Here is a 23,738-nt window from a genome sequence, read left to right as displayed (position 1 = left end):
TGAAGGTTGTTAATTAAAAAACAACATCAAGATTTGATTTTTAAGTGGGTGAGACAAAGGTTCGAAAGAGTGGACATTCTCTATGCTGCTTATAAATCAGAAGCTGGATTTTGACAGCAAAAGTGTGCTACAAAAAAAATTGTTGATATTTGATGCAAGCAAGAAATTGGGTAGACTGACTATTTGATTATGAAAATACATGCATCTGCTATCTCTAGGATTAGATGAGTTGGAAACTTGGAAATACTTCAATTTTAAAAGTAGAAAAATCAAGCTGTCGCTCTTGTTCCATCCTTTACTCACTTCAACTTTCCAGACAGCATCAAGCAACCTTTGACCCAATGGCAGGAAAATGTCATAAAGGTGATCGAGCAAGTTCTTCTGCAGTTCAGTGCAACAAAAAACAGTTCACAGGTGTTGTTCCTCAAATAAATGGAAATTGGGGAGTACAGATATATGCAAATCATAAGAGAATATGGATGGCACCTTTAAATGAGAAAAAGAAGCTGCCTTGGCTTATGACAGCTTCCATCAAGTTAAAAGGCAAAGATAGCCCTCGAAACCTTCCCAATGAACCAGTGTTTGAAACAGAGTCATATTTTCAGAATCACTTCACTGACAAAGAAGTTGTTGAAATGATCAAAGATCATTCCTATGATGAAAAACTACAGCAGATGAAACACCTTCTAAATTTACCTAGATCAACAGAACAAGGTGAAGCTCTTCAGCAGCGTTTGTAGAATTTACCAGGGTCCTCTATGATGCATAAACCGCATCAATTTTGCAAAGCATTGACAGTCAGTGATGTGGGTTCACTAAATAGGTTGGTGATCCCAAAAGAACATGCTCAGAATCACTTACCTATAGACATGTTGAACAATGGAGAGACCATATTTCTTACATTTTTTTGATAGATATGGTGAAGAATGGAAATTGAGGTTCAAGTATTGGATCAGCTCCCGGAGCTATGTGCTCACCAGCGGATGGAGAAATTTTGTGAAGGCTAAAAAGCTGGAAGCAGGGGATACGGTTTACTTCACTTCACCCGACAACACCACGGAAAACACCTTTTACATTACAATTCCTCGTTCTCACGAAAATGGAAAATCCAATTCATCTTGCACTGCCAAGGGTTTTCCTGAGAAGTTTCTGGCCATTTCTACTGGTACTGAGTCTCAATTTAGTGCCTCGAGAAGGGAGGGACCCCGGTGCAGTAACTAATATGTTGACCATGCCAATGGGTTTCATTAACTCTAAACTGACAGAGTTGGTGAGGGCTCAAGATCACGAGGGGTTACAAGGAAATAACATTATGGGCAGTGCAGATATCCATGGCTTGGCAGGTTATGAGTTAAAGACTGAGAAAACAGAGACTGACAATGGTAGCATAAAGCTATTTGGAGTTACAATTTTCCCCAATTCAATGCCTCAAGGTAGAGATCTTGGTGCAGTAACTAATAATTTGTATATGCCAGTGGATCTCAGTGACCTTGAACCAACAGAGTTGGTGAGGGCTCAAGAACGTGAGAGGGTAGAAGGAAATAGCATTCTGGGTAGTGCAGATATATAGGGCTTCGCAAATGATACGATAAATAATAAGAAAACAGGAACGGGCAATGGTGGCATAAAGGTCACAACAAACCCTAGTTTAGACTTTTGATAACTTCGAAGTCAAAGAGTTTAGACTTTTGATAACTTCGAAGTCAAAGAATTTTTACTTTAGACTGTGTTTGGGTTTATACGTAGTGAAATTTCTGGAACAAATTTGATTTTAGACTATTTTTGAGTTTTTGCAATATGTTGCGAAATTCTGAAAAAAAATTGTCATTATGATCAGTGGGCGCCATTGTTAAGGATTTAGATTATGCGTGGAAGATTATTTAATATTTATACATAGGGGTGTTTGTTTTGTTTAGTGTTCATTCCACACAGGATTTAAGCTTTTAGCAAATTGCAGTATTTTCTGATAAAATTTGAAGTATTTCTGTTGAATAACCCTGTAGATTTTATAGTTGATTTGTAGGCAATCTGGACAATAGCGCTGTATATAACTTTTGCATAGTTGTAACATTTCATGAAAAGATTTAAAATTTAGCATTTGTAATAATCGTTTATATATATGTTGGGGGCTATTTAATGTTCTTTGACATGGTTGTAGTCTTTCTGGTAAAAAATTATTATTATTTAGCAATGTTCACTTGCATAGTTGCCATCTTTCCTTTTAAAACTTTGAAAATAGTATTTACAAATACCCTCTTTTTCAATAGTCTTACATACTTACACGGCGTCATCTACCAAGGTGGAGTTATTGTCCCTAGTTGCCATCTTTCCTTTTAAAACTTAGAAAATAGTATTTACGAATACCCTCTTGTTCAATAGTCTTACATACTTACATAGCATCGTCTACCAAGATGGAGTTATTGTCCCTACGGCCAAAAGTGATCAGAATCTGGGCAAAAGATAAATTCAAGAATCATCTACCAAGGTGGAGTTATCATCTACCAAGGTGGAGTTATTGTCCCTAGTTGCCATCTTTCCTTTTAAAACTTAGAAAATAGTATTTACGAATACCAAATTAATATAATCTCTATACTAAAACATCATACTTAAAATTATATACTTGATAGCTAGATTGGAACAAATTAGCACATGCACCAAACATATTTTGGAAAATGTTATAGAATGACTTTATCATAATTTTGGAAAATATCATGGAATGACTTTTGAAAAATACGGTAAGGTTACTAGAAAACCTTAATACCAAAATATGGGAAAGTAAAATTGGAGGGAATTGTGGAGAATTTTGTCTTTTTTGAAAATTTTAGACGACTTTACCATATTTTTGGAAAATATGACTTTTGAAAACCTCATTAATTATTATAAATATTATAAATTTGAAATTCGAAAGTAATAGTGGAGGGAATTGTAAGAATTTAGTTTTTTTGGAAAAATTTAGAGTGAAATTTGGAAAAAAACATGATTATTTCATCCTCATTAATTATTATAAATATTATAAATTTGAATTTCGAAAGTAATATTGGAGGGAATTGCGAGAATTTCATTTTTTGGGAAAATTTTAGAGTGAATTTTGGAAAAAACAAAATTTAATTAAAAATTTTCCTATGTACTTCTTGATTATTTCAACCTCATTAACGATTATAAATTTGAATTTCTATAATAATAATAATTTTTTTAATAAGAAAGATAGCTTAAAAAAAAAGCTAAATCCAAATTCATGAAAGAAAAAGATGTTCTAAAATACTCGTGAGTTCTTCTAACACATTAATTATTGTGAACTCTAATTTATATATAAAAAAGCATTAAATTGAAACAATAAAAAAATATAAATATCTCATAAAAAAACTTAATATTTATCAACTAAATTAACTTCAATAAAAAGCAATCTAAATATCCTATATTTATTATTTTTAAAAAAATAACAAGAATCTACTATAGGGATAAAAAACAATCCAAAAAATAACAAGAATCTACTATAGGGATAAAAAACAATTCAAATATCTTATATTTATTATTCCTAAAAAAAATATATGTTTCAAAATGTGAATGAAAATATCAACCAGAAACTTTGAAAATCTACGAAATACTCATTACAAGGACTTCCTTCTTGTCAAAACAAATTATCAAATCCAAAAAGACGTAAAACACTAAATTTTGTAGGATTATCGAACAAAAGAGTATTTTTAAATACTATTAAGATGACAACTATGCAGGTGAACATTGGTTAATAATAATTTATTTTACCAGAAAGACTACATCATGTCAAATAAGAACATTAAATAGCGCTCAACATATATAAACGATTATTGCAAATGCTAAATTTTAAATCTTAACATGAAATGATACAACTACGCAGAAGTTATATATAGGTCTATTATCCAAATTGCTTGCAAATCAACTATAAAATCCACAGGATTATTGAACAAAAACTTCAAATTTGATCAGAAAACACTGCAATTCCCAAATCAAATATAAAATCTGCAGGATTATTGAACATAAATACTTCAAATTTTATTAGAAAAGACTGCAATTCGCTAAAATCTTAAATTCTAGAAAGAACATTAAACAAAACAAGCACCCCTACCTATAAATATTAAATAATCTTCCACACATAATCTAAATCCTTAATAGTGCTTTTCAGAATTTCACAACATATTGCAAAAACTAAAAAATAGTCTACAGTCAAATTTGTTTTAGAAATTTCACTACATATAAACCCAAACACAGTCTAAAGTCAAAATTGTTTGACTTTGTAGTTGTTAGAAGTGAGAAGTAGCTAAAGTTAAAATTGTTTGACTTAGCAGTTGCTAAAAGTATGAAGTAGTTTAAAGTCAAAATTACTTGACTTTGGAGTTGTCAAAGTTTAAACTAGGTTTTGTTGCAATTGAGGATAATTGCCACTGGAAATAGCTTTATGGCACCATTGTCGGTCTCTGTTTTCTCATTTTTTATCTCATCATTTGCCAAGCCCTAGATGTGTGCACTGCCCATAATGCTATTTCCTTATACCCTCTCATGATCTTGACCCCCAACAACTTTGTTGGTTCATGGTCACTGAAATCCGTTGGCATGGTCAAATTATTAGTCACTGCATCAAGATCCCTCCCTTGAGGCATTGAATTGTGGAAAATTTTAACTCCAAATAGCTTTATGCCACCATTTCCAGTCTATGTTTTCTCTTTCTTTAACTCATCATCCGCCAAGCCATGGATCGTTGCATTGCCCATAATGCTATTTCCTTGTAACCTCTCACGATCTTGAACCCTCACCAATGGTTCAAGGTCATTGAAATCTATTGGCATGGTCAACATCTTAGTTACTGCATCAGGGTCCCTCCCTTCTTGAGGCATTGAATTGACACTCTCAGTACTAGTAGCACTTGGAGACATGGCCAAAAAATTCATAGGAAAATCGTTGGCAATGCAAGATGAATTAGATTTTCGATTTTCGTGAAAATGAGGAATTGTAATGTAAAAGGTGTTTTTTGTTGTGCTATGAGGGGTGAAGTAAACTGTATCCCTTGCTTTTAGCTTTTTAGCCTTCACAATTTTTCTCCATCCGCTGGTGAGCACATAGCTCCGAGAGCTAGTGTAGTACTTGAACCTGAATTTCCATTCTTTATTATCACTGTAAAAAAATATAAGAAATATGGTCTCCCCACTGTCTATCATGTGTATAGGTAAGTGGTTCCGTGCATGTTCTTTTGGGATCACCAACCTGTTTAGGGAACCCACATCACTTACAGTCAATGCTTTGCAAAATTGATGCGGTTTATGCATCATAGAGGACACTGGTAAACTCTCCAAAAGCTGCTGAGGAGGTTCACCTTGTTTTATTGATCTAGGTAGATTGGGGGGGCATTTCATCTGTTGTAGTTTTTCATCACAAGAATAATCTTTGATTATTTCAACAACTTCTTTGTCAGTGAAGTGATTATGAAAATATGACTCTGATTCAAAGATTGGTTCATTCGAAAGGTTTCAAGGGCTATCTTTTCTTTTTAACTTGATGGAAGCTTTGTCATAAGCCAAGGCAGTGTCTTTTTTTGAATTAAAGGTGCCAAGCCACGTTCTTTGATGATTTGCATTTATTTGTACTCCCCACTTTCCATTTGTTTGAGGAACAACACTCGTGAGCTATCTTTTGCACTCAATTGCATAACTTGCTCTATCACTTTTCTGAATCTTGCTTGCCATTGTTTGACCTATGAGCGGTGCTTGATCTTGTCTGGAAGGTTGAACTAAGTCAAGGGTGGAACAAGAGCGACAATTTGATTTTTTCTTTTTCTTTTAAGTTTGAAGGCTTTTCCAACCCAGCCGAGACCTGTAATCCTAGAGATAGCCACTTGGTGTCAGCTCATATGATTCTTGCAAGTGCATGTAGCTTCACAATGAAATAGTCAGTCAACCCAATTTATTGCTAGCATCAAGTATCAACAAATTTTTTTTGTAACACACTTTTGAAGCTGTCAAAATCTAGCTTCAGACTTACAAGTAACAGAGACATGGGTGGGACTACTGCAAGTCGATTCCAAACACACAAAAACTCTAGAGCCTAGATTTGGTGATGGGTTTGCTTTCATATTACTTGTATTCTCTTACACTATGGGTGTATGGGTGATGTCTCCAGAGGTTTGAACATGGGTGGGACTATTGCAAATTGATTCCAAACACCAAAACTCCGAAGGCCGGTGTTGGTGATGGGACTTGTTTTCATATTGCTTGTATCCTCCTACACTATTGGGGTGTGGTTGATGCCTCCAGAGATTTGAAGGGACTACTGCAAATCAATTCCAAACATCAAAACTCCAGAACTCCAGAGGTCAGAGTTGGTGATGGCACTTGCTTTCATATTGCTTGTATCCTCCTACACTACTAGTGTATGGGTGATGCCTTTAGAGATTTGACGGGTCACAGTGTCACATTGTCATTGTCATTGCTTTTCTATAAACTTATAAAATGCCGGCGTGTCCCTTCAGAATCATGCGCGTCCAAGCCACACCGGGCTCGTCTTCGTTGGGCTATACGGTAAGACTTCCCATGTTCTGGTTATTCGGATTTTCAGAAATGATTTAGATTTAAATTTAATATTGTTGTTTAGTATTACTCTTCCTCGTCTCTTTATAGTTTATCGTTGAAGATGTCAGGAGCATCTCGTTAACAATCCAATTTGTTTGTTTTGGCAGCAATAGCACTTTGGCGGAATTGAAAATGGCAGAGAGATTGGCCAAGTGTTTCATAGAAGCTGTAACTACTGTCATCTCCGAGTTGGTGAAGGAAATAATGAGAGAAGCTACTAAAGCTCTTACTCACAAGATAATAAAGTTGCTTCCCATTGATTTTACTTGGTGGATTCTGGCTGTTTCCCTTTGTTTACTGTTCATAGGCCACAGGCAGGGCCTCCCCCATGACTTAACATGGGATTTGGGCATTGCCCTTATGATAATTGTGATTTCACTGGTAATGGAAGCACTGTAATACATGGATTTGATGGCAATGATCATCTTGGAGAAGCAGACCGTTTATGTTTATGCAATCGTTGTGGATCTACTGTGCAACCTAGCTGTTATTGTTTATGTGTTGACTCTGTTGCGTTGCAGATTAATTTGATCCTTTTTCATACTTCTTCGTGATTGATTTCATTCCCCTTTTTTTGAAGTTTAGTTTAGTTTTGCTTTTGTTTTTGTTTTTTAATTAATTTGGCGGACAGATCTAGCGCTGGTTGCTTTCTTTTTCTATCCTCAGATGCTTGTCTACTTGGTGCATTGGCATCCCCTTTACCATGAATCTGACGATTCCTCAGGAGTTGAGTATTCTGCATATGAAAATTTTTCTTAGAAAGGAACTCAACCATGGCATATGTTGCTGGAGAAAGGCGCTGAATGGCAGGTATTAGTTAGCTTTTTTAATTTGTTTTTCCCAATAACTCGTTTTTGTTTTGTTTCATTTCCATTCATGTTTGATTTTCTTGATTTACAAGTAGGGTGTGGTTTATAATGTGTTTCCTCTTCTTTCTTGCAGAGACCTAGGTTTCTTGTTCCCTTAGTCTCTGACTTACTGTTTCATAGCGATTCTTGTAGTAGGTTCTGTCCATGTTTTCCCAGGAAGCGGAATTAACTGGAGGACGTTCGAAGGTAACATTCCAAGTTCCCATAGGTTTTCAGTCTGTCGTTTCCTTAAAGAGATTTAGTCTCGCGGATCTAGGCCGTGATGGTTGTGGTAACTGTGATTTCCTTTATCTCTGTGCATGTCTATTACTGGTCTCAGGCACCCTTCTTGGCAAGGACATGTTTGGGGCAGAGATGAAGAAAAATTCGAAAGCCCCTGGAGTCAATGTAACTTCCATTATCTTCAGTATAGTTCGTTTTCATTGCTTTATATTTTCATTTGGCCAATATTTGCAAAAGTACTCTGTTTCCCTGAAGAATCACTGATATGAGAAACTGTATTTTGTGTTTCATACAGGTGCATTATTATGAGGATGAAACAAAACCAACTGGTACATGTGCTGTTCTTATCGTTGGGGGTGAAAGGTGAGCACTGAAAATGTCTCTTAACAGTGTGTTATTGTATTGTACCGTGTACTAGTTCTTTTGTCACGGACACCCCAGATACCTGAGTTTCTTGACCTATGCACATAATATTCGCTTCATTGCCAGCTGTTCTCGTCAGGTTTTTCTCTCTTGACTCGTTTAAATATTAACCTTGTAATGTTCAGGTCAGTGGTTGTAAATTTGTTAGCAACAAATTGCTACAAATCAGAACACTTGAAATCACCCGAAAACTGGGCTTTAGGTAATGTACTGAAGTTTTTGCTCTCTTTTAAGTTATTTTCTCAATGCTTAGGCTTTACTTAGCTCTAAGTTTAAAAGGAAATTATTGTTTGTTGTACAGTTGAGAAGGCCAAGTTCTTTTATATTGCTGGCTTTTTCCTTGCAGTCTCGCCTGAGTCGATTCAACTTGTGGCTGAACATGCAGCTCAGAAAGGGAAGGTAAAGTGTATTGTAATCACTTTGGTATCTGGAAGCAGAGGGGTTATTGTGTTATTGGTTATTTGGCAAACTAACAATGTCCATGCCAAATGGTCTTGTATTTCATGTCGTGCAGATATTTATGATGAATCTTGCATCTCCTTATATCTGTGAATGTTTTACTGAGGCATGGATGAAAGTTTTTCCGTAAGACCTACTTCCTTGCATTGTTTTAGTCTGATATCTAGATAGCAGATGATTACGCAGATAGAACTTAAAACATTTCTATTTTCATACCAAGTTGATTTGGCTTCTTTCTTCTATGATATCCGAATTCCCTCTGTTATAACTTATATTTATTATACTGTTTGAAATGTTTCATGATATCTGGCAATTTTACCTCAGGTATATGGATTATGTTTTTGGAGATGAGACTGAAGCAAGGACTTTTGCAAAGGCGCAAGGGTGGGAGGTAAATTATGTGATCTTAATTTCTGACCAATATACTTCTGAACTTGAATGGAGTAGATGTTTACTAAATCTTTTGCATTTTCTAGACTGACAATGTTGAAGAAATAGCCCTAAAGATGTCAGCACTGCCAAAGGCAACTGGAACTCACAAGAGGATAGCTGTTATTACACAAGGTGCAGATCAAGTAGTCGTTGCAAAAGCTGGAAAGGTATTGTCTTTTGTTTATAGCTGACATTGAGATTAAGAGAAGATTTTTCTTGAATATTGTACTGGAAGAGGCTAAAAGTTTCAGTGGTCTATGGTACTGGTCTCAGGAATATAAACAAAAGACAAAAGATCGAAAATAATTACCTTTCCAGCTTTTGCAACGACTACTGGATCTGCACCTGGTAATTATTTCTCAATTTCTCATTATTGTACTGGAAGAGGCTAAAAGTTTCAGTGGTCTTGGACTCTTGGACATTCCTTCTATATTCAACCAAATACATTCTGGTCTATGGTTCTAGATTTCCTTCCCTTATGATTAAGTATAATATGAGTTCAATCTAGTTCTTAGGAGATTGTTGATGTCTGGACTCTGGAGTTCTTACTTGGTAAAAATTGTGCAACTCCTTGAGAGTTAACATTGGTGACAAACAATATGTAGATTATGGTCTGTGACATGGCATGGCCATCACCATTATCTTTACAAACTGATTCTAGATGATAAGAGAGCTCAGAAACATCATCTCGATTCATGACAGAAGGTGATAGATAGTCTGCCAGGACTTTGTTGGACTCTAGAGTCTACTACAAATCTCTATTGTTAAAGGAAACCCTTAGCAGATGATGACCTTATTTGAACCGTGTTGTGAGAATTTTGGGGTTGTTGGTAATGGAGAATTGAGTAGAAAGGTTAACCCCAGTTTGTGAGCATACCCAAATTGTACTACTTTAAAGCTGAAAATAATTTTGCACTAGAACGCTGATTTTGAGCAGTGTTGACTCTGAGATGCCTCTGCAAATATTTCATCATGTGATCTGTCATGAGTCGAAGTATCTGAGCAGGTTGTTGATGTCTGGAGTTCTTACTTGGTAAAAATTGTGCAACCCCATGGGAGTCAACATCTGTGACAAACTCTATGTAGAGTATGGTCTGTGACATGGCATAGCCATCACCTTTATCTGTACATTCTGATTCTGGATGATAAGAGAGCTCAGAAACATCATCTCGATTCATGACGGAAGGTGATAGATGCCTGCCAGGATTTTGTTGGACTCCACTATAAATCTCCAACCTTAAGGGAACCCTTAGCAGATGACCTTAGAACCGTATTGTGAGAATTTTGGGTTTGTTGGTAATGGAGAATTGAGTAGAACGGTTAACCCAAGTTTGTTAGTATACTCAAATTGTATTAGTTTAAAGCTGAAAATAAATTTGCACTTGCATGCTGATTTTGAGATGCCTCTGCAAACATTTCACCATGCGATCTGTCATTACTCAGATTATTTATATATGTATTGAGCTCTGGTTTTTCATATTTTCCCTGTATATCTATTCAAATAATAAAAAAAAGAAAACGTGCTCTACAGCAGAAATGAGTGCGTGTAATAATTTTGGAATCATATTGGTTATTCACTCTTTCTTCTCCTTGTAAGTACTTCTCTTTAACCAATCTTCTTCTGTTTCTTTTGTCTGCTGTGTTCTATCATGGCAAGAATGTATTCTGTCTTCTCCTTGGAAGGAATTTGTATCTTACTCATATTACCAGTCCCTTTTGTTTTGTTTCATGCATGTAATTTTGGTTGTATTTTTTCATTAGGAGAGATACAATTTGTGATACAGAGGAAGTTATGCACATCACATAATGTACTTTTTCTTCTCCTTGTGAGGGATTTTTGTCTTGTTACCAATGTACCATTCTTCGTCTGTTTTTTCTTTGCTGTTCTATCATATCCAAGAATGTACTCTTTCTTATAATTGGAAGTAATTTATATCTTACCAAGATTAAAATTGTACTCTATTATTCTCATGTACCAGTCGCGTCTGTTTATTGTTTTTTAATTAGGAGTGATACAAATTGTCATTGCCCATTGGTAAATCATAGAACAGTCTTCTGCTCTTTCTTCTCTCTGCTGTTCCATTTGTGCCAATGATGTGCACTTTTTTTATCATTGTAAGGAATTTATATCTTACTATTTTGCTTCATGTATATCTTATATCTCACTACTCTTTCTTATCATTGTAAGGAATTTATTTCTTACCATAATTTATACCAATCTCTTGTTTCGCTTCTTGTATCATATTTTGTTATAATTGATTTTTATTGGGAGAGGCACAAGTCGTGATTGGGAGGAAGCTATGCACATGTAATTTGCCAAGGGACTTTCTGGTGTTTAAAAATTAAATTGCCACATATCTCCGCTGGTCTGTCATGAGCGTATTAGCTGTTAATTTGTTAATGTTTAGTTTCATGGCACTTTTAATGAGAATTATCGAGTAGACAAATTTTGCATAAGTGCTTTTCTCTTCTTTGAAGAAACAAATGGTTCTCGTTATCTGAGTGTCCTCTTTTTTTTTTTTATAAATGCAAACAAACACAGAACACAGAGAAACTCTTAATAAGCCAAAGAGATCCACTGGGGTTATGGGGTTGGATACCCACAAACACAGAAGTTACCATAATTTATACCAATCTCTTGTTTCGCTTCTTGTATCATATTTTGTTATAATTGATTTTTATTAGGAGAGGCACAAGTCGTGATAGGGAGGAAGCTATGAACATGTAATTTGCCAAGGGACTTTCTGGTGTTTAAAAATTAAATTGCCACATATCTCCGCTGGTCTGTCATGAGCGTATTAGCTGTTAATTTGTTAATGTTTAGTTTCATGGCACTTTTAATGAGAATTATCGAGTAGACAAATTTTGCATCAAGTGCTTTTCTCTTTTTTGAAGATACAAATGGTTCTCGTTATCTGAGTGTCCTCTTTTTTTTTTTTTATAAATGCAAACAAACACAACACAGAGAAACTCTTAATAAGCCAAAGAGATCCACTGGGGGTATGGGGTTGGATACCCACAAACACAGAAGTCATTGGGGTGTGGGGCTTTATACCCACAAACACAGAAGGACACAAAGAAACTCTACATAAACCAAATAGATGCACGGAACACACAAGTTGTGTTGGGGTGTGGGCTGGATACCCACAAACACAGAAGGATACAAAGAAACTCTGGGTGTGGGAATGGATACCCACAGACACAGGACACAAAGAAACTCTTAATAACCTAAAGAGATCCACTGAACACATGTGATATTGATAATGGAAAAAGGGAAGATTCTATTACATCAACTTTAATATTTTGGGTATTTTGGGTGTGAATGGAGTAAGGGAAGATTCTGGTGCGGACATTGAAGCAGAAAGGACATGCAGAAACTCTTAATAAGCCAAAAGAGATTCACTGAGAACATATGTCTGGTTGAAAATGGAGAAAGGGAAAATTCCATTACATCAACCTTAGTATTTTGGTACAGAGGATCACTTAAAACTTTGAGTTGCTTCCCACTATTTTAAGTCACATTGATATAGCAAAGAGTTACGAATGTTGGAAAAACATGAAAGGAAAGCTGAATATTTTAGAAAGTTTGGAAACATTTTCTTTTTCCACTGATGTTTAATGATCCCATCCAAAGCCCTATACTCCATACGGAAATAAACTACATGCTAAAATAATACTCCATACGGAAATAAACTACATGCTAAAATAAGGAAGGAAATGGACATGACCGCAATAAGTACTGTTTGCAATTTCAAACACCAGACATACAAAAGATTTAGCCTGATTTGTTTGACACAAACTGCTCAGAGTATGAAAGAAAGAGTATGAAAGAATGACACGTGATTGTTGCTCATCTAGAAGAATGAAGACGAAAGAAATTTTATTAATGTCTACACATGACGAACATATAAAAGGGGACTGCTAGGCATACCAAAAGTATACAGATAAAGCATAAACCGGTAAACCCTAAAAATAATATAAATAGGTATAGACCTTTTAACGTAGATATAGATATAAAAGAGCTAGTGTGATCGTCGTCAATCACTGAGATTGTTCTCCGAGGAATGGCCCGGACTGAGTGGATCAGGCTGGATAATCTGGAAGAGCTGGGTGCTTCCACGATGGTACAGACAGGCAAAACTTCAATGTACCTTAAGCCATAAAATCACATTATTCATTTGCTAACCAACTCCTTCCTTGCAAATTTTAGGCCTAAAGCAATTTCCCAATATTTTCCCAGATTCCTACTTTGTTGAAATAAATTTAAGTTATCTTCGCATAGCGTTTCTCTAATTATTTGTTTTGGGAGTTGTTTTGGGAGAGGGAAGGGGGAAGATTAGTTATTTATTTTCAGATGGGCTACTGGCACCTGTTACCCTGAAAATTCTGCTCACCCTGAAAATTCTGCTCATATGATCTATCATAGGCTGCACTTCCAATTTCCCAATAACAGAATGGGCTGCACTTCCAATTTCCCAATAACAGAATGGTGCCCTGAGTATTTATTTGGACATATTTTGTTCCCATATAAAATATTAAGCATTCCTTGAAATTGTGGGTTTCTTGACTTTTGACCAATAACTATTTGTTTTGCTAGGATGCTGATGATTCAGTGCCTTTCTTCTGGGGCACTGCAGCTGATGATTACCTTGTATTATTTGATGAGCCTAATGTCTTGAAAGAAGGATGTGGAAAATCTTTTGCTCCATTTCCCTGAGGTAATATAGGACTGTTAAATTAGAGCTTATCTGTTTTTTAGCTATCTGGCACATGAAAGTGTAGCTGAATGTTGGCTATAGAGCCTCTAATGTAATATTGGTTGTTGCATTTGCCTTCGCAGGTTGTTACTTCTCTACATCATGTGGATTGCAGAGCTTTGAACATCCTTTGAATACGCTGATGCCAATGCCTCGTGTTGATAGTGCATTTGGCAATAGCAGGATCTCTTCCTCTGGCTGGGTAGAATCCTCTCATGGCAAGCTCATTACTAATACTTCGCAAGAGTTCACGTATGATAATTTAATGACTTTTCAAGCACTTGGAGAGCAATAGGTTGTGAACCAAACGATAGCAACCAATAGTAAGGTTATTGTAGAGGCAGCCACAGGAATAGAATTATCCTCTGAAGTTGATGACTTCTTCACTTTATATTTAGATTTCAATTCTCATATGGCTGTAATCAATGTTTCAAATGCACTTAATAAAAATGTATCCATTGTTGACTCTAGTGGAACGTTCTTCAGCTCTCTGAATAATAATCAAAATGCAGGGGGAGATGATACAAGCACCAACACCCAACAGACGTACAATTATCAAAGCACTCAAGGTTGCTATTCCAAGCAAGTTAAAGCAATCAACTCAGCACTTGGGATCAAATCCCACAAAGCAATTCTATACCTACTTTTCAAATTCCTTCGAGTTTTTGAAAGTAAGACCAATGAATTATCAATATAATTTTACAATAATAAAAAACAATTAGAAGGCCTTTAGCGAGCTCAAATTGCTCATCCGTTAGGCTTGAACTAACATCTCTTCTGGAGAAATTCAACAATTCTAATTTAATAATCCTATCGGCCTCTCTTTGTACCTTTTGGGACAATTACTAGTCATAGATCAATATAGTTCACTTAAATTTATTCAAACACTTCAACTTGGTTGAATACACTTTGAATCCAATGCTTTGAAACTTTTTCTCATATACAAAGATATATGTTAGGACTGTTGTAAGCGCTATGAAACACAAATCAACAAACTCATGATGCTATCGCGATATTCAATCCGAAATACAAATCAAAAGGTATTAGTAGTGAGTTGTAGCTATGGAAAGTAGTTACCATTGAGATTATTGTTTTTGAACTTGATTTGGAAGTACTCAAAAATAAAACATTTTAGTAGAACATTAATAAAGAAAAATACAACACACTCACATCTTTTCGTTGGATGCCCACAATAAATATACAAAGTAACATTATAATTTAGGCTGATATGACAACAAGGCGAATTATACATCACTTGAAAATTAGGTTAGTTGGATAGTTAGTAACTACTATTTAATAGGCCACGTATCAACTACAAGGCTTCGACACAGAGTGCAAATGATACATGGCTTCGACACAGAGTGCAAATACTCTATGCTTAATATATCATTGGTGCATGCGTCACTTAAAATTTTATAAATAAGTTAATTTGCTCGTGTCACTTGAAAAGCTTATAAATAAGTTAATTTGGACGTGTTACTTTATATAAATAAGTTAATTATTCATTAACTAATACATTCAAATAAAATATAAAATATATTAGGGCATGAAAATATACTCAGTTTAAGAGAGATTATATTATGAAAGTTAGGATGACAAACAACTTATTATAATGAACTATATATTATTTATGTATAGTGATATCGTTAAATTATATTATTGCATGAAAATATACTAAGTTCAAGAGATTATTTATGCATGATGATATCATTAAATTATATTATTACATGAAAATATAATCAGTGCAAGAGTTTACATTATGAAAGTGTGACAAACAACTTATTATAATGAACTATATATTATTTATGCATGATGATATCAATATTGCAATAAAGGAAAATTAATTTATTACATGAAATATACTCTAGTTCAAGAGAGATTACATTATGAAAGTTACCAGACAAATAACTTATTATAATGAATTATATATATTATTTATACAAGATGCCATTATGCCATTATTATTGTAATAAAATAAAATTTGTGAAAAATTATTGATAATTTTTTTTAATACAATGATTAACTTCTATTAAAACTATACATTATTCTTTATAATTATAATAACAATGTTATACCTAAAAAGCACCTAAATGAATAATATATAAAAATGTTATACCTAAAAAGCACCTAAATGATATATAAATTGGAACATAACTATAAACACGCTGAGCATGAACACGAAATAACGTTTGAAAAATCTAGTGAAACCTTAGTATCAAAACATTGGAAAGCAATCCTGGATGGAATTAGAGAAATTCGTTCCAATTAAACAACGGTCTAGTTTAAAAGTACGAAAAGTTTTATAATGAATGGCATTTTTATTATATTATATTTATATTTATATATGTGTTATTTTGGAATAATAATAAATATAATATAAATATATTATTAAGAATAATAATGATGTAAATTTTTATTGTGGATAATTTTTTTTTGTAAGTTTGGTAAGACTATAGCTTTATTATGTCCAACTTCTTACTCAAGATTTAAGCGCAAGACTTCTGATTTGGTGAAAAGTTTGATAAATATATATTATTTTTGAATAATGATAAATATAATATATATATTATTAAAAATAATGATGATATAAATATTTACTGTGGATATTTTTTTTTTGTAAGTTTGGTAAGACTATAGCTTTAGTATGTCTAACTTCTTATTCAAGATTTGAATCCAAAACTTCTGATTTAGTGAGACTTCAAACAAATATTATAGATAGTTTTTTTAAAACAAATAGTATATCTTTTTTAATTTAATTTTTTTTGAGAATGTTATATATATAAAATACAATAATCATAATTATAAAAGTAATTATAATATATAAATTTCTAATAATTTTTATAACCCATATATATATTCATTTTTTTTTGTCATTTTATAAATATTTGTAAATTAATAAATATTTTTATTTTAAAAATTAAATAAATTATGTAATAAGTGGATGATGATCGTATAAAAATATTTATATAATAAGTAGATGATGATCGTATAAATATATCTTTAATAATTCATCATCCTATTATAAGTGTGTATATATATAACCCATTAAGAAACAAAACATGTAAGTACGCTCTAGCGTCGTTTATCATAGGACTCATACTCCTAAACTACGAAAATATCCGCAAAACTATGCAAAGTTTCTTTTGAAAACTTATTTATTTATTATTATTTATGTGATATTAATAACTTATTTTTAATCCTATATTATAATTATATGATTATTTTATAAAATATTTATAATTATATGATTATTTTATAAAATATTTATTATTATAGATGTTAAGGGTTTTTCGTATTTTTTTGATAAATTTTACTCAAAATTTAATCAAGATTTGTTGTTTGATTTGTAATATTTTTTAAGATGTTAAATCTATTTATATATTCAAAAACACATTTTGAATTATAATAAATCATAATCTCTCTAAAACTTGTATTTCCATATTCCAATAAAAATGATTTTTTTGCCTAATAAAAGACTAAACCATACAACTAGCATGATCATATAAATTAAATGTCTAGTAAATGAAGATATGAATCAACCCATAATGAACATCAAAACACTTACTACATCATACAAGTTGTTAAAATTAAATAATAATAATAATAATAATAATAATATAAAGTTAAACTTATATACATTTAAAAAAAACATGTAACAAGATTCTTAATCATGGAAATTTACTTCACTTTATCATGGAAATTATAATATGTGAATAGGCTTTGTTATAATACCATGGGTCAATCCCATGACTTATCAATACCAAATGCCCAAAAACCCTAACTCATTCCATATGACACTGACTCACATGTCATTTTTTTTTCTTCTGAATAAAGACTAATTCTATTAAGATAAGAAAAGTACAGTACAATCAAGCTTGCAAGCAAGCGAAGCAGAAAAGCAAGGGAGCCATCGGTGAAAGGCTAACCACTTCGCGCTAAGAGACATTCCATGAAAGGACTAAGTAGACAAAGGAGAACAATAAGAAAGAACTCGGCTCATAGAACTACCCCGAGGAGTCATTTCCAGCTACACGACATTTTTTGCCTTTTTTCTTGTTTACTTTGACCCACCCAGTGGAGTTTGGCTGAGCCATGACAATCTGAAGACTATTCTGCTTTGGCGGCAGAATCTCCTTGTCAGAATCTGAGGAAGAAGACAAATGAGTACGTTTCTGAGAAAGCAGTGGGTCAGAGGATACTGCTGGAGCACCCGAGGGAGTGTCCATCGGAATCACATCATTCTTCACATCTGCTACTGTAGCCTCATCATTTTGCAAAACTTCTTCAGTTTCCTCCTCATCCGAGCTAGAGAAATCTAGATCGAACATTGAGCGGGGAGGCTCACAAGGATTCCAGCGCTTGGATTTGGGTTTGCGATTTAGATTCTTCTTTTTTTGGAGGAACCGAGAACATGTACTTTGGAGGTGCCCCGTTTGATGGCAATGGCGGCATCTGAAGGCTGTGTTCTCGTAATCCAAGGTTTGAGTCCAATGGAAATCTCCAATCTTGAGATTAATCTGATCCGGTAGTCCTTTACTGATGTCTATTTCTGCACAAAGTCTGCCGTAGGTGTAAAGACCATTTTCCTTTCTTGAGCTGTCTACAGCCAGGAACCGTCCCAAAGATTCTCCAATGGCTGTGAAAACAGATGTATGCCATAGATGAGCTGGAAGATTCGGGAGCCTGACCCAAATGGGAAGCTTGGTGATGACTGCTGTAGAAGGGTCAAAGTCTGGAAACCAGGGGGTGAGAAAGAGCCCAGCCGCACCCCAGAACCAAGGGCCTTCCATTAAGGCCTTCTGGTAATCTTCATTTGAGTCAGAAACCACAATGAAGAATCCTTTTGAACATAAGTAAATCTTGTTTTTTTTGGTCCAAGTGGAGTGGATCCATTGGTAAAGATCTGCTGTGTGAGGCCAAAGCCCATTAAATCTGCATATGAGTGTCGATTCTTCGAAAATCTGTAAACGATTTTCAATCTCAGGATGAGTGAAATTGAGGGAGGGAATTTCCTCTGATTTATCTACCAAAAAAGGCTTGGGAGCCCCGTTTGGATGGGCTGTTTTCGAAGAAGACTGAGGTTGGGCAGCGTCTTTGCTAGCTGCATCTTTGTAAGAGAAAGAAGGGGCAGAGGAGGTCTGCCCAAAGGAACCACCTCTTAAACGAAAAGAAGCCTCGATGGAGGCGTCCTTATGAATGCTGTAAGAAGAGAGAGGTAGGGGATTCATTAGTTGCTTACCCTTATATAACAATCTGATGAGGGAGGAGGGGATCCCCAACCGGCAGTTTTTGCAGTAGATCCTGGACTAGATCTGTTGCTCGAACCCAATGCATCCTTGTCTTTCCCAGAAGTTTGACTTGGATTTGAAATTCCTGAGATTCTTCCAACAAATATGGCTGAATCAAAAGAGGAACTGAGATAGCTGTTCTCTGCTTTCCGCTGTGACCCTGATGTCCGAGAGGACTGATGTACGCGCCTCTGTGCATAGGCCATTCCTCCACAGAGTCTTGAGGGTTATACCGGACACCTAAAACCCTTTCAACACATTCCTTATGAGCTGAGAGTGAAATCAGGCTCCTAACAGGGAATACGACTCGATGGGACATTTTGTCAAACAGTTGCCCCACATCCTCCTTGGTTCCGAAAAGAAGAGGTAACCGGACCTGGTGCTGGATGTCCAAACTTCTTAAATCTCTCACACTCCTGCTTCTTTCCCTTTGGACAACGCTGGCCGCTGCAACAGGGATGCTATCACTCCAATCTGAGCATTTTCGTAAAAACCTGCCTGCCCTTCTACACAGGGTGTCCCTTCCGATGAGGCCGCCTTCTTCTTTCTTCTTTAAACCCCTCGACGCAGAGTCCACCAGGGGCCTTCCGCAGATCTCAGTGGTGGCTGACTTCATGAGCCCCCTTGAGCCCGCGTGAGCCACCGGGCCGCGAACAACGGCATACATTAACGACGCGTCCATAAACCACCAGGCGACTTCGTTGGGCCTGCATCGACGGCCATTCGAGCCGACATCAGCACTTCGAGGGCAGGGGAAGGGGCTAACAGGCCTTGGAGCGGTGGCGACTAGGGAAAAGGCCATGATCTCTATTCTCGACTCACATGTCATTTTATTTTAATCAATAAATTTAATTAAAAAATAAAAATAAAAATAATAAATATTTTAGAAATAAATCTCAAAATTTTATTTATGTATACCATTAGGAACATTTTAGAATATTCCACAGAAACTTAACCCTACCATTCATTTAATAATTAATGACAATTAAATTACAACTTTACAAACTATATATATTTCAAATAAAATAAAAATATTTATTCAAATTTTCTAACATTTATATAATATTTTTAATTTACAAAAGATACATATTTTTCATATTTGATAACTTTTGTACTTTTATAATAAAACACACTCACAATTGGTGAGATTTTCAAAATGAAAGATTTTACCTCACTTATCATAAATAATTATAGAACAATTATAATAATAATAAATACTTTAATACTTATAGAGTAAAATAGTTAAATAATTGGGGGAGGCTGGAGCAGGAGGGGTTATTCTTAGCCTCGATGGAGAAATAAGAAAAACATTCGCTTCGGGTTTGGTATTATCCACAAATAACCAGTCGAAAGAATATGGATTATGGCAAGGTCTAAGGATCGCAACAGACGAAGGAATAATTGGCGATTATCCACAAATAACCAGGCAGAAGAATATGGATTATGGCAAGGGCTAAGGATTGCAACAGACGAAGGAATCACTGTGATGTCCCCAATAATTGTAAGTATTTTATTATTGCGGTTAAACAAACTAGATATTATTATTATAAATTTATATATTTCTGATTTTGATTAAGCTATGCATGAAGCGAATGTATTGATGATGACAATCATGTAACTCTCATATGTTAGGTAGTTAGGATAGGCAATTACCTATCCCTAACTACTTCCTTGAAGATTTATTCTCAAGGAAGAGAATCAAGAGGGTATTGGTACCTGAGATCAAGAAAAGGAGAGATGAAACAAAGGATACCATGCTGATATGTCAGACGGGTTCATAAAGCTAAGTTTGGTTAAGACCAGATAGCTGTGACATGTAAGACTGCCGATTTTAAAGAAAATATCATGCATGTGAGTAATAGCTCGGGGGGAGAATCAGGCTTGAAAGCTAGTTTCAAGGTTGGGAGGAAATATTAATAAGTCCTGGTATTTATTACCATTCGGAATTAGACCATAATAGAATTATTTATATATATACTGGTACTCTGATTTCAGATTGGGGAAGAAGATTGAAATTAGAGATCGATGTGGGAGAAAGGATATGAGCTCGTGTAAGCAGAAAACAAAAAATATCTATTTCAGTTTTATTATCAGCTATGGGTTTAAATCTCGAAGAGATTCTGGACAATACTCGCTATCCCAAAAGATTTTTATTTTTATTGAAGAAGGAGAGGTGGGAGTGGGAGGAATATCTATGGTCGAGGGAAAAGGCCATTTTGGAGTTTTATAAAAAACTCTACTGTATAAGTGGCGTTTTGGTATTTTCCGAGTCTCTATGTGAAGAATTGCAAGAATTTTTTTTCCGACAAAGATGTGAATTGGGAAAGATTGGTCGACGAAATCTGAACCAAAAACTGAACCTTGATATACCTGAGAACGAGATTTTTTCATTACCACAAGATGTATTGGCTGCTGTTTCAGTAAAGGGCTAATTTCTACCAAATAGAGTAAATAATCAGCATGTTAGTTATTTAACAAAAATTAGTCTAGCCAAGGAAATTCTAAAGAGACAAAAGATCTGTAATCAGGTTAATAGTCACCTTTAGGAGAATCCATTTCATAAGGACATATATATATATATATATATATATATATATATATATATATATATATATATATATATATAATTCTTTTAGAAGCAATAAACCAGAAGAAAGAACTCGTCGGAATAGTTTAGAAACTTTCAAATGAAGAGGGTTACTGTTATGGAAATGAACAAATACTGCTTATAGACAACCCAGATACAGGATAAACAAATATAGATTATGACTCTTTTAATACCTTGCTAGCTTGGAGAAAATGCATGCAACCAGCATTAAATTAAACTCTAAGGCAAATCAAACCTATTAAATTATTTTGAATTGAAAAGAGAAAACCAGAATCCATGTTAAGGTAAAACGAACAAGTTTATTTTAAAGAAAATGCCATACGAAAAGCAAGTGAATCTAGAAGCAAGAACTTAAACCCCAAACAAGTATGGGTTATTTGGGTAAAATATAGCAAGACTATGTTGTGAAAATTATCAGAGATTTATAATAGACTAATAAATTATTGCTCATGTTGGGACGCAGGTAGAAAACCCAAAACTGCATGCAGACACAAATGCTGAATTAACATGTATGGAACATATAATCGAATTTGAAGAAACGTAATAGTCGAAAAACCATGTATATACAAGGCACATAAAGTCATCATAACAGAGCTCTATATCTAGTTAGGAAACTTCGGACACAAAATTACCATCTTATAATTTATTTTATTTATTTATTTACTTATTTTTTTTTATACTAGAGGAATCGGCAACAACGATGTTATCGTACTCACGTTACACGGGGTCGAATCCCATTGGCTACCTCTATAACCTCTAAGAGGGTCCGCTAAGGCCGTCTTGAACGTCCCTCGGGTATTCTTAGGGTTTGAACTCGTGACCTGCATAGCTGCACGAACGACTTAGCAAATCGTTCGCTTGCCACTAGACCAAACCCCCGCGGCCAATTACCATCTTACAATTGATATAAGCTTAAATATGAATTAATTTACAATGGGAAATTTCAAAACCCGTTTCAAGCCACATACCTAGAACCCTTAAATTGAAAAAACAATGACACTATGTTCAGAACATAAGTAAAATGTAGCCGCAAGGCATCTTTACACAGGGTCTAGGAATGTATGTGCCTTAATAAATATAAATCTAAGAACAATATAAGAGCAACATAAGGAGATGGCATGATAAGCCAATAACTCATTAAGACTCCGATTTCCCGGGACAATCTTTCACATTACCCAGAGGCTGGATGGAGTAATGAGTCTGCAACTCTCGGACATGTACAAAGAGGTAAGACTTTGTTTTCGAGCAAACATACTCATGATGTATGAAACCCTCTGATGAAACCTATCAAAACCAAGTGAACATCTCATTAACACAAATGAATTAATGAATATATTACCATGCGATATTCTAAGTATAAATATAAACCAATTTCCTGGGTTGAATTGTTGCGACATGGAAAATCCTTTGAAGTAGTAAGTGCCAGAACGATCTCTGTGGACCTAGCATCTAGGCATATAGTCATGGTGGAGATATAAAAGAGTGGGTAGAACTTCATCAACATTACAAAGAGGTAGAATCAAACCTATGTGAAACCCTGAAGTCATGGGCCAACCAGAAGGCTCTGCCAGACAAGAAGGGAAATGCCAAAATCACCTAATGAAGAAATTTCCAAAGGAGTTAAGGTTTCATTCATCGTCGTCAGATGGAGTCGCCTTACGGAGGACCATTGATGAGGAGACCTTCCTAAGGAGGTGCTCAACAGCTAGAAGGGAGTCAGAAGAACCCAGAACCCTGCTCCCACCAACTCTAGGGGAAACCAAGTTCATTGTATTAGTTCTTCGGCTTAAAAACCTTTGGTTTATCCATAAAATATATTGAATGTACATTGAAATCACCAGTGAATATTACCAGCATGCTAAATATCAAGCTACTATTTATTATGTACACTCTGCGTAAGGCTTGTATCAAGTCATTTAATCCATAAGTGACAGGTGTAATAACTTGGATATTTATTGCAATATAAATATGTGAAATCAATTTTTTTATTTTTTACGGTGGTTTATATAATTTTATTATCTAGAGATGTGGCAAGTGGTATGAGAGCGCTCAGGTTGCAAAATTGAGACCTCTGGAACAAATGA

At 34.8% G+C, this 23,738-nt stretch overlaps 4 protein-coding genes across 4 annotated transcripts; all 4 read left to right on the top strand.

The window, feature by feature from the left end:
- The first annotated feature begins 341 nt into the window (after positions 1 to 341).
- On the top strand, positions 342 to 740 carry LOC149144520 (AP2/ERF and B3 domain-containing transcription factor ARF14-like). The gene has a single exon (XM_089452181.1). It carries the CDS (start codon positions 342 to 344, stop codon positions 738 to 740), a length of 399 nt encoding a protein of 132 aa, XP_089308307.1.
- A 139-nt stretch (positions 741 to 879) lies between these two features.
- Positions 880 to 1,570, top strand: LOC149144519 (AP2/ERF and B3 domain-containing transcription factor At1g51120-like). The gene is made up of 2 exons (XM_089452180.1): positions 880 to 1,165; positions 1,266 to 1,570. Exons 1-2 carry the CDS (start codon positions 880 to 882, stop codon positions 1,568 to 1,570), a joined length of 591 nt encoding a protein of 196 aa, XP_089308306.1.
- A 1,605-nt stretch (positions 1,571 to 3,175) lies between these two features.
- LOC149144518 (uncharacterized) lies at positions 3,176 to 7,116 on the top strand. The gene is made up of 2 exons (XM_089450104.1): positions 3,176 to 6,545; positions 6,704 to 7,116. The coding sequence occupies exons 1-2, from the start codon at positions 6,400 to 6,402 to the stop codon at positions 6,993 to 6,995; spliced, it is 438 nt and encodes a 145-aa protein (XP_089306230.1). The 5' UTR covers positions 3,176 to 6,399; the 3' UTR covers positions 6,996 to 7,116.
- On the top strand, positions 7,061 to 14,180 carry LOC149144517 (adenosine kinase 2-like). The gene is made up of 11 exons (XM_089450103.1): positions 7,061 to 7,406; positions 7,598 to 7,651; positions 7,785 to 7,852; positions 7,983 to 8,050; positions 8,236 to 8,312; positions 8,412 to 8,509; positions 8,625 to 8,695; positions 8,894 to 8,960; positions 9,046 to 9,168; positions 13,599 to 13,719; positions 13,842 to 14,180. The coding sequence occupies exons 1-10, from the start codon at positions 7,400 to 7,402 to the stop codon at positions 13,716 to 13,718; spliced, it is 753 nt and encodes a 250-aa protein (XP_089306229.1). The 5' UTR covers positions 7,061 to 7,399; the 3' UTR covers position 13,719; positions 13,842 to 14,180.
- The last annotated feature ends 9,558 nt before the right edge of the window (positions 14,181 to 23,738 follow it).

This window comes from Pinus tabuliformis, chromosome X, assembly GCF_031772625.1.
Source record: "Pinus tabuliformis cultivar Carrire ecotype Pingquan chromosome X, CPIR1, whole genome shotgun sequence".
Classification (NCBI taxonomy): Eukaryota; Viridiplantae; Streptophyta; class Pinopsida; order Pinales; family Pinaceae; genus Pinus; species Pinus tabuliformis.
Note: the sequence above shows the minus strand (reverse complement) of the source record. Positions and strands in the feature narration are given on the sequence as shown.